We start from the raw sequence: 11,646 nt of genomic DNA on the forward strand, positions 1-11,646 counted from the left end.
TAAATTGTTACAAACGACATTATATGGGACCCATTAGTGCGTTTTGTTTACCACATTGATTTAGCATCTCGGATTAGAGGTCACATTATTTACATTGAATTACCTTAATTCAAATCTTGTGTAACCTTTACTGAATTATCTCTTGATGTGAACGAGGCTCATCGGAGAGAGAGAGAGATGGAGAAAAGAGAGAGAACAAGAGAGAGAGAGAGAGAGAGATTGAGAAAAAAGGGAGAAAGACAGCAAAAAAGAGAGATAGAGAAAGAGAGTGAGAACTCTGAACATCCCCTCCCTCCCTCTGCTCCTCATTAAGGTTCAGTGAAACAGATCAATAGCAGGCACACAACCCCGGTGACCTCCAATGTGCACTTTTATAAATATAGCCTATGAAGGCCAAACAAGAAAAAAAAACTCTTTTAAGTCATGGATTTCTTTTATTTATAAACCTATACACACATATATCCACATATAAATAGCACTTGAGTGTAAACAAACTGGTCATTGACGACAAATAGAGGCTGCCTTGACCCTGGGGGCAGGTCTGAATGACCCTGCCTGGGCCGTAAACTAAGTGTTTGAAGAACTGTAACAGTGGAGAGAAGGAGGGAGGAAGAGGAGGAGGAAGAGGGGGAGGAGGCGCTTAGAAGCACTTCCTGTGGACGATGGAGGGGCCGGCCTCGTCGTACTCCTGCTTGCTGATCCACATCTGCTGGAAGGTGGAGAGGGAGGCCAGGATGGAACCTCCGATCCAGACCGAGTACTTCCTCTCTGGGGGGGCGATGATCTAGACGGAGAGGGGGGTGGGGGAGGGTCACATGACCCTTAGATAGAGTCTACAACCCACACAGCCAATGCCCTGTCCTTGTCAAATGATGCAGTAGTCCAACATATTAAACCTCAAGCTTTTAACCCAAATACAAATATATAAACAGGCCGTTACCTTGATCTTCATGGTGCTAGGGGCCAGGGCGGTGATCTCCTTCTGCATGCGGTCAGCGATACCGGGGTACATGGTGGTACCACCAGACAGGACGTTGTTGGCGTACAGGTCTTTACGGATGTCGATGTCACACTTCATAATGCTGTTGTAGGTTGTCTCGTGAATGCCGGCAGATTCCATGCCTGTCGTGAACAACAATGGACAGTGGAGTTATCTTACTGCAACCCCCCCCCCCCCCACACACAGAGAAGTTCAAAGGTTATATGACCAGCGTCAGCTGTTAAAACAGGTGGCCGCGCGTGTCGACAGCCAACAGGTGCTGAAATGGACAGCTCCTCTCAGCAGCTGCACGCCAAGCCATGGCTGCTCATGTTAACAGGCCCGCACTGCAGTCTGCAAGCAACTGTTTCTTACTGTAGATCAGCCCAGCCGGGTCAGATAAATCCACTTAAACAGTATTCGAGTTTATATCTCGAGCGGTACGGCGATCGTGCGTGATGTCCAAGACAACACGATACGCACCGATGAAGGAGGGCTGGAACAGGGTCTCGGGGCAGCGGAAACGCTCGTTGCCGATGGTGATGACCTGACCGTCGGGGAGCTCGTAGCTCTTCTCCAGGGAGGAGGAGGAGGCGGCGGTGGCCATCTCGTTCTCAAAGTCCAGAGCCACGTAGCACAGCTTCTCCTTGATGTCGCGCACGATCTCACGCTCAGCTGTCGGGAATCAAGGGTGGCCGCGTTATCGATAAAGCTTCATGATACAAAACCTTTTATCGGGTTAGCATAACGCACAGTTAAAGGCCAGGGGATGTTCGGTAAGCTTAGCTGCCCGCGCGTACCGGTTGTGACGAAGGAGTAGCCTCTCTCCGTGAGGATCTTCATGAGGTAGTCTGTGAGGTCGCGACCGGCCAGGTCCAGGCGCATGATGGCGTGGGGCAGAGCGTAGCCCTCGTAGATGGGCACGTTGTGGGTCACACCGTCGCCAGAGTCCAGCACGATACCTGAGTGGGAGGAAATAATTATGTTAACTCTCTCTCTCATTCTCCGCGCCACCCTCCCCCCACCCGCGCACCTCAATGTGTGTGTGTGTGTGTGTGTGTGTGTGTATGTGTGTGCACATGTGTGTACGTGTGTGTATGTCTGTATCCACACCTGTGGTGCGTCCGGAGGCGTAGAGGGACAGCACAGCCTGGATGGCCACGTACATGGCGGGAACGTTGAAGGTCTCGAACATGATCTGGGTCATCTTCTCGCGGTTGGCCTTGGGGTTGAGGGGTGCCTCGGTGAGCAGCGTGGGGTGCTCCTCGGGGGCGACGCGCAGCTCGTTGTAGAAGGTGTGGTGCCAGATCTTCTCCATGTCGTCCCAGTTGGTGATGATGCCGTGCTCGATGGGGTACTTCAGGGTCAGGATGCCCCTCTTGCTCTGAGCCTCGTCACCCACGTAGCTGTCCTTCTGACCCATACCCACCATGACGCCCTAACCAAGCGCAATGAGAAGCAGTCTGAGGCCAAACTAGTGGAACAAGCAGGCCCATCATATAAACATAGTCTGTTTGGTTTTTACGCCTGGCCTGCATTATTTTAAAGGTGATATAGATAACATTTTTAAGAATCATATAAAAAAGTACAAATCTACCCAGGCTTGTGAGCCAATAGTATTATATAGACTCCTGACTCAGAGATATTGTACCATGTGGTACCAACGTTGTACTATTGGCTCACGAGCCTGGGTGGATGTGGTAACCAGACCTCAGACATCATTATCAAGACAGAGATAAACACAACATTAATTTCGGACCTGTCACAATTGTTAAAATGATAAATTCATCATCGGTTTTATTTTTTGCGGAGGGGGGAACAAACCTTTATTCCGTTTCTACATACAGTAGAAATAGTTATCTATAGCACCTTTAATGGCCTCTGGCAGGGAATGCTGAGGTATGACAAGATACAGTACAAACGTAAAGGTTCCGTGTTCAGGTGCCTCACCTGGTGACGTGGGCGACCAACTATGGAGGGGAACACGGCACGCGGGGCGTCATCTCCGGCGAAGCCAGCCTTCACCAGGCCGGAGCCGTTGTCACACACCAGAGCGGTAGTCTCCTCGTCGTCACACATGCTGTCAGCTCTGATGTGGCCCCACACACAAAACAAAACGCTCGGATTTTTCTTTACACCTTATTGCAGTGACATTTAGACTGTAGCTATCTTACTTTTGGGCACACTTTGCAAGTACTTTTTTCCTTAGCTTTATAACTGATCAATTGCAAGATTTAAGTTTGTTAGTTGTCATTGGATTGTTATTTATTAGTCTACTATTACCTGTTAAATGATGGGAGTTGGATGGAATTAGTTTAAGATTTATATTCATCCAAGTGTATTAGGGATTAGACAGAACTAAATTAAAGAGTTAGATCTTGGCTTTGTGCCCTGTTGATAAGCTGAGTCATTCTGGGTTGTGTTTATACTGATAGTTTTGCTATATATCCTCATTAGCAAAGTATCATCCATAAATCTCACCCAAACAAACAAGGAGAAAACAGCAGGAAAAGGGAATAAAATGAAGTGCTCGGTCTGGTAAAAGTACGTGTCCAAATGTAGGTCCTCTTAGTTAGTTTGGGTCCAGTCAGTCATGTTAGAATGTTGTAAATCCATTTGTTGCTCTCTGACTCCTGACTGACTAGTTTGTAAACACACGCTGCTCTGCTACTCACCAGATCAGCACCTAGGGCCGTAAACCAGGGGTAGAGGGGAGCGAGGAGGGCGCCCCAATTTATACTCTGACAAGCGTCTGGGAGACTTCGCACCCCCGGGGGTGGGCCGGGCAGAGGGGGGGGTGAAGTGCACCACCTTATCCATATTTGGTAGCCCCTCGCGCCATTGAGGACTGTGAGGCCATTAATGGGATGGTGAGGAGTGGCAGGGCCGTGCGGGGGGGCGTCCGCGCCCCCAGGGCCATGTAGGGAGGGACGGGGGCAGGCGGAGAGACAATGAGGGTCAGCCAGACACGGACGACTCACCTCCCAGCAGAGATCAGATTCCAGCTTTGGAGGACAAAGACTAAAATAAACCAATTATTACAATTACATGCATAAGTTAAAACGTTGAGTATCCAAACGACTGGATCCCACTCTGAGGGAACAGACACATTATTAAATAAATGCAAAATGCTTTATTTGTGAGTTGAGGGAAATTTTAACCGCTTATGACATACTTTCTGGGAAAGTGAATTTGCGTGTATTTTTTTAGGAAGGATCTTGGCATTGTGAGGACTCCCAGACAATAGGCTTTAAAGAGGCAGCAGAAGGGGTCGCTCCCCACACAGCTGGCATACCGTAGCAGCTGCCTGGCTCTGTCAGCCACACACATTCCAAAACCCTCCATTTTGGATTCTTTCTCGACAGGCACAGAGAGAGAGGCCACTTATCGAGGCAGTTGGAAGCAGCTAGACATGATTTGTGTTTGTCATGAGTAATTTATGAAATTTTTGAATAGAATAAATGTGCTTGCATTATTTCATCCCTAATGAGGTTAGGTATTTCAGTTGAGGAAGTCATACATTTCTATAATTCGATTTGCATAAATCAATGTGCTCCCATAGCTCTAATGAATTGTTTAATCTCACTGAGTGAATCATTTTCTAAATGAGGTCGTTTTGTTTATTGAGGGCTGTCATATACTAACCAGGTTATGAGACCATTGCGTGAGCACATGCATATATTTAGATTTTATTTAGTTATTTCAATCATATTCATCAGTTGTTGTTGTATTTCTAAGAATGAAGGCCAGATGGACAGTTCCTCCTACATTGATCTCAAACTAGTCTTTAGAATCATCCAACACAAGAAAAACCCTGTTTCCTTTCGTCGGTGCTTCTGAAGGAAAAGAAACCAGACATGACAGAAGACAGTAAAGAAGACTGTGACAGGGCTAGAACAACGCTGGCCAGGAATGATGGTAGGGTCAGCCACGGGCAGGGCCACACAGAAGGGCACAGAAGGCCGTGAATCACAGGCTGCTGTCACCCAACCCCGAGCCAAACGGCTCACTCTGACTCTCTGTCTGGTCTGATGTACTGAGGGCTCCGCTTGATGTCCACATCTCTTTGCCCCAGTATTCAAATACGGTTAACATGTTCTATGTTAATGGGTTCTATGTTAATGTGTTCTATGGTTATGGAACTCCAACCTCCCCCGACACACCAAGCTACGCTTCGTCTACGCGACTGTGGAGTCAGTACTCCTATATGGCTGTGAAAGCTGGACCCTGAAGCTCACCCTACAGAAGTCCCTGGATGGATGCTACACCAGAATGCTACGTTCAGTACTCAACATCAACAAGGACGAGCATGTTACCAACAGGCACCTGTACGGGGGACTGCCAAGGCTGAGAGAGAGAGTGGCAGTCACAGGGGCGTCCCGCATCAACATACTGTGGCTAATGTGTTCTATGTTAACATGTTCTAAGGTTAACATGTTCTAAGGTTAACATGCTCTATGTTAACATATTCTGTGTTAACGTGTTCTATGTTAATGTGTTTTATGTTGATATGTTCAAAGGTTAACATGTTCTATGAGAATATGCTCTATGTTAATATGTTCTGTGAGAATATGCTCTATGTTAATGTGTTCTATGGTTAATGTGTTCTATGTTAATGTGTTCTATGTTAATGTGTTCTATGGTTACCATGTTCTATGGTTATTGTGTTCTATGTTACCATGTTCAATGGTTATTGTGATCTATGTTAACATGTTCTATGGTTATTGTGTTCTATGTTACCATGTTCTATGGTTATTGTGTTCTATGTTACCATGTTCTATGGTTATTGTGTTCTATGTTACCATGTTATATGGTTATTGTGTTCTATGTTAACATGTTCTATGGTTATTGTGTTCTATGTTACCATGTTCTATGGTTATTGTGTTCTATGTTACCATGTTATATGGTTAATGTGTTCTATGTTACCATGTTATATGGTTATTGTGTTCTATGTTACCATGTTATATGGTTATTGTGTTCTATGTTACCATGTTCTATGGTTATTGTGTTCTATGTTAACATGTTCTATGGTTATTGTGTTCTATGTTACCATGTTCTATGGTTATTGTGTTCTATGTTACCATGTTCTATGGTTATTGTGTTCTATGTTACCATGTTCTATGGTTATTGTGTTCTATGTTACCATGTTATATGGTTAATGTGTTCTATATTACCATGTTCTATGGTTATTGTGTTCTATGTTACCATGTTCTATGGTTATCGTGTTCTATGTTACCATGTTCTATGGTTATTGTGTTCTATGTTACCATGTTATATGGTTATCGTGTTCTATGTTACCATGTTATATGGTTATTGTGTTCTATGTTACCATGTTCTATGGTTATTGTGTTCTATGTTACCATGTTCTATGGTTATTGTGTTCTATGTTACCATGTTCTATGGTTATTGTGTTCTATGTTACCATGTTCTATGGTTATTGTGTTCTATGTTACCATGTTCTATGGTTATTGTGTTCTATGTTAACATGTTCTATGAACATAATGTCTCTGGTCAGTCCCATCAGCCACCAAAAGCCTGTAAGAACAGTGACAGCAAGAACATCTTTGTTTTCAGAATGAGGTAGGCCTCAAAACAGTGTGTGTGTGTGTGTGTGTGTGTGTGTGTGTGTGTGTGTGTGTGTGTGTGTGTGTGTGTGTGTGTGTGTGCGTGTGTGTGTGCAGAGCAGCTGAGATTTGCCCCCATCTTCTGCATCATCATCTCCGTAATCACACACTCCTGGGGGGGGATTTAGTCTGACACTCAGACTGAGTTGCCATTTCATTTCACTTCTTTATTCAGTCTGAACAGGCTCCCATTGCAGCTGTTTTCTGAGATGGGCGTTGCTGAAGGAATCCTCAGCGATTAGTTCATCCCCTAACCAATCACGGTGCAAAGTTTAATTCAAAGGACGCATTCAAAGAACACTGATTGGCCTGGTTGGAATTCCAACCAAAAGATCACTCTGGACGAAATACTTTCCAGACCTTGAATCACCTTTCGAAAACTCGAAAATTCAGATTTAGGAGTTGGAGCCAGGCTAGCAAAACTTGTGTAATAGGGGAAAAAAATGTCCAGCAAAAAGAGAGAAAAACGCTGATTGATTTTCAATGGGGTTTCCTGATCACTAAACAACATGTGGAACCTCTGTTGAAAAGCTTTGTGTGGGCTGCCATGTTCCGTGCATGCCTCATCGTGCCCGCGGCGTGTGTGTGCGTGTGTGTGTGTGTGTGCGTGCATTCAGATCCCTGTGTTTTAGTGGCACTTCACTAGTAGCCCCTCATCAAAACTGGTTCAATACAAATGGTCCCTCCAACAAAGATCCATGCTGGCCTCTGGCAGGGGGCCATTAGGAGGTCACACAAGACAGAGCACATGAAACATAGTGCTCAGTGAAATGTGTGTGTGTGTGTGTGTGTGTGTGTGTGTGTGTGTGTGTGTGTGTGTGTGTGTGTGTGTGGAGTATCGGCCTCATCAATTCCGTACGAAAAACTGAATTAAGTCTTAACGACGCAATGGTTGAAGATTAAAGCATCATTGGTTTAAAGGATGCATCCAGCTGCTATCTCCTAGCGATATGATCCTGTCACATCAACAACAGACATGTTCTCTCTCCTGAATATCGATACAGTTATGAGGCTGTTATGTAACGGACTATTGGCGTGGTGTGAGGCAGCGGAGGCCAGGACCGCGCTGCTGTAGCTCAATAGTTGCTGCGCAAAGCAACGGTCAGATATGCTTGAATTGCAGAAATATTGTTTCCGGAGATTTATGAGCCGTAGAGACGGAGGCGGCGGCGGAACTCTATCAGCGGCCCGGGAAGTTTAGCTCCAGATTAACAACCCAACCTCCCAACGCTCCCAACATTCCCCTGAATGAAACCAGGAAACCAGAAACACACATACATCACATCCCAGGCGATTTCTCTGCTCTCATTTCCATAGTGCGTGTTCATACATGGCTTGATATATCCCCCTGCTACAGGAAAACAGGCTGTGATTTACATACACAGCGGTGACTACCTTCATTAACATACAGGCCATGTACACAACACAGAACACACACGGCTCATGTGAGTCAGCTGCCCACAGCCCCTCAGTGAGAGAGTGGAGGAGGAGGGAGGTGGTGGAGGAGGAGGTAGAGGTGGTGGAGGAGGAGGAGGAGGAGGAGGAGGAGGGGGAAGAGGAGGGGTGGAGGAAGAGGTGGATTAGGTGGAAGAGGAGGAGGAGGGGGAAGAGGAGTAGATGGTGGAGGAAGAGGAGGGGTGGAGGAAGAGGTGGATTAGGAGGAAGAGGAGGAGGAGGAGGGGGAAGACGAGTAGATGGTGGAGGAAGAGGAAGATGAGGGGTGGAGGAAGAGGAGGGGGAGGAGGCGGAGGATCTGGATTATAAGGAGGACTAGGAAGATGGGGAAGAGGAGTAGATGGTGGAGGAGGAGGAGGAGGAGGAGGAGGAGGGGGGGGGGGGGGGGTGGAGCCTCTACAGCATCTGCTCCTCCTTTGAAATGTGGCCAATGGGAAAGTCCTCTCCTCCCCTTACCTGTGAAAATCTGTGTACGTACATGAGTGTGTGTGTGTGTGTGTGAGTGTGTGTGTGAGGGTGAAGTTACAACGCAGTAAGGGGTTAATTGGATACCCCGAGCCCTACATATCGTCTCTCTAAACCCCCAGGTCTCCTCACAGCAAGGAGGAGCATGCTTTCTCCATCCCCAATCTCCAGCCCCATTCAAATATTCACCGGCTCTTCCCTCTCTCTCCAACTCTCCCCTCTCCCTCCCTCTCTAACTCTCTCTCTCCCCTCCCTCCCTCTCTCTCTCTCTCCCCTCTCTAACTCTCTCTCCCCTCCCTCCCTCTCCAACTCTCCCCTCTCCCTCCCTCTCTAACTCTCTCTCTCCCCTCCCTCCCTCTCTCTCTCTCCCCCCTCCCTCCCTCCTCTATCCCCTCCCTCCCTCTCTAACTCCCCCCCCCTCCCTCTCTAACTCTCTCTCTCCCCTCCCTCCCTCTCTCTCTCTCCCCTCTCTAACTCTCTCTCTCCCCCCTCCCTCCCTCTCTCTCTCCCCTCCCTCCCTCTCTAACTCCCCCCCCCCTCCCTCTCTAACTCTCTCTCTCCCCCTCCTCCCTCTCTCTCCCCCATGCCCCCTCCCCTCCCCATCTCTTCTCCTCTCTCTCACATCCAGTCTCTCAGCAAGGTGCCGTGAGTTTGTCTTCCATGTCTAACATGCTAGCTTTGACTTGACTGAAACTTGAAATTAAAATCAGATGGTTTTGGCAAGTTGCTTCTGCCCCCGGAGTTGGGCGGACAAAAAGAGCGATCTATCTAGGTCTCATATGGCACGCGCATGAATCCTGCAGTAAGGTTTGGGCTGCGGCCATTTTTTTCAAAGGAATTTTGTCAAGGATTAGAGCCTAGCATTTAAAAGCATTAGAGATTTATTGTCACGGTGTGTTTCCGTCAATAGTGAAACCAGAATGAGGTTAAATAGTGCTTTGGAATGAATATGTAATATTCATGAATCAAATTCGAGTAGTTTAAGCTACAAATGCATAGCAACCCAGATGTGTTTGCACTCAGCAGGAGTAGTTTGGATAAGTCCCCGCAGGGATTTTTAAGTATTGGAACCTGAGCTATTTTGGGAGTCGATGACAAGACACAAAGAAGAGGAAAGTGCGAGTTTCCAGACAGGCTCAAAGTAGCTGTCTGTCCCGTCACCAAACACAGGCTAAAGGAATGTAAGCTACCAAACATGAAGCTCATGAAAGTCTGTTTTGCCACTCGGCATTTATTTCAATTCTTCACGCTTCAGGGAACAAGATACCCGGGCTTCTGCTCTGACGGGTGAACATTTCCATGATGAATAGTTTCACCGCAGAACTTCTGTGTTCAGCGGTTGTTCCTGAAAGTTGGGAGGAGTATTTTCCTGTGACCCCCTTCTCTCTCTCTCCTCTGTCTCACCCTGCGATCGAATTCCTCCTCAGCTGCTCTGGGAGTTTTTTTGAAGCGAGGTTCTGTTTCCTGTGGACCATCTCAGCGTCCTCCACAGCAGCAGGAGAGATGAAAGAAGGGTGACTCCAGGTGAACTCCACCCTGACTTAACAGAGCCCAGACTCTGTTTGTTGGGTTAGTTGGGTCAGTCAGTGTGGTCAGTATGTCTAGTCTGCAATGAAAGCTCCTCTCCAGATGGAGTAATGGTCAGTTGAGGTGAAAGGTGACACCTGGTCACTTGGAAATTAAGATCTGCTAAAAATGCAACTGAAAATGGCCGCCTGTCAATGTCAAGGTGATTTTATTTCTATAGCCTTTAGCCCTAACATCAAACAAACAGATATTCTGAGTAATCAAGGTTAAAACTAAGGTCTCACTCTGAGGCATGGTACCATAACACAGTCCTGTGGTTGAGGTCAGATTTCAAGTTTGACGGTTGCTGATTGTGTCATAAATCTCTCTCAGCATGACTACAGTACATGTCATCAGATTTCATCATCATTTCCCCATTTCACCCACAACAGACCTCCGTAGAGACAGGGATATTTCACAGGAAGTCACTGTACAGCTTGTTGACGACTGCTCCAATCACCACACCTGCTGCGCTTCTCTTCGTATGAAGGGTTAGTCGACTCAAAACCGCTAACATGGAGTCATTATCTGTCAAATGCAAAATAACATTTCCATCAATAGACACACATTGCGCAAGTTCAAAGCAGTTTAATCGCATTATAAGTTTTAATCCAGCTTTTTTTTTTTTATAAGGCATCAGCGCTCTACGGTTAAAGTCGAGCAATTGAATATTCTTATCTGGTCTGTGCAGAGTCATGGTGAGTGAAACAGCAAACACAGGCCATGAATACAGAGCATGTTTCAGTTTGTCGGAGACCAACCCAAACTACAATTCAACCCAAGATTCACAGAAAGAGGAAGTGGAATCCTTTGACAGATGAAAGTGTATTGTGTTGTTATTATTATTATTATTATCGTTAAAAGTTTGGTAAGTGCAAGTTTCCTAGTCGCTCAAGTGACCACGTCTCAATGTTCTGAAGCTTTTAAAATAGACAAAAACAACAACAACAACAAAAACATCAACAAAAACAACGACAGCTCTGTTCTTGTGAGTGAACAGCTAAATGGCACACTCCTCCTACAGGCCTCCTCCACGCAGCCCAGGGTTTCGGCGGTGACGGTGGTGGGGGGAGGGGGAGGGGGGGGGGGGGTCCAGGGTCAGGCCTCAGCACAGTGGTTTGCCGTGCCTCATGTTGAGGGCGCAGGTGCGCCCCAGGTTGGCGCCCTCCAGCAGGAGGTCAGAGAGGCGGTCCAGGCCCACGCAGGTGGTGAGGGGCACGATCAGGCCGTACAGACCCCCCAGGGTGATGCTAATGGGCCAGGCCAGAAACAGCAGCACCACCAGCCACACGATGCTCCAGAAACACGAACCACAACTGGCCATCCTGGTCTGAGAGAGACGAGAGAGGGGGAGAGGAGAGAGGAGGAGGAGGAGAGAAGAGGAGGAGAGAGAGAGGAGAGGAGGAGAGAGAGGAGAAGAGAGGAGGAGAGAAGATAGGAGGAGAGGACAGGATATGAGAGGAGTGGAGGGGAGAGGGGAGGAGAGAGGGAGAGGAGGAGAGGAGAGAAGGGGAGAGTAGGGGAAGAGTGAAAGGGGAGGAAGGAAGAGGAAGGGAG

General features: G+C 47.2%; 1 protein-coding gene across 3 annotated transcripts; it reads right to left on the reverse strand.

The window, feature by feature from the left end:
- Window positions 1–640: 640 nt before the first annotated feature.
- LOC311319574 (actin, alpha cardiac muscle 1) lies at window positions 641–3,058 on the reverse strand (the record flags this gene model as incomplete). Of its 3 annotated transcripts, none has more annotated exons than XM_084451142.1 (6): window positions 641–784; window positions 941–1,122; window positions 1,463–1,654; window positions 1,780–1,941; window positions 2,093–2,288; window positions 2,930–3,058. In XM_084451142.1, 6 exons carry the CDS (start codon window positions 3,056–3,058, stop codon window positions 641–643), a joined length of 1,005 nt encoding a protein of 334 aa, XP_084307268.1. The 3 variants fall into 3 exon arrangements, with proteins under 3 accessions (XP_084307268.1, XP_084307267.1, XP_084307269.1); XM_084451141.1 differs by having other exon boundaries at window positions 2,093–2,417; XM_084451143.1 differs by lacking the exon at window positions 1,463–1,654 and having other exon boundaries at window positions 2,093–2,417; window positions 2,930–3,031.
- Window positions 3,059–11,646: the final 8,588 nt, after the last annotated feature.

This window comes from Borostomias antarcticus, assembly GCF_949987555.1.
Source record: "Borostomias antarcticus genome assembly, chromosome: 16".
In the NCBI taxonomy this organism is placed as follows: Eukaryota; Metazoa; Chordata; class Actinopteri; order Stomiiformes; family Stomiidae; genus Borostomias; species Borostomias antarcticus.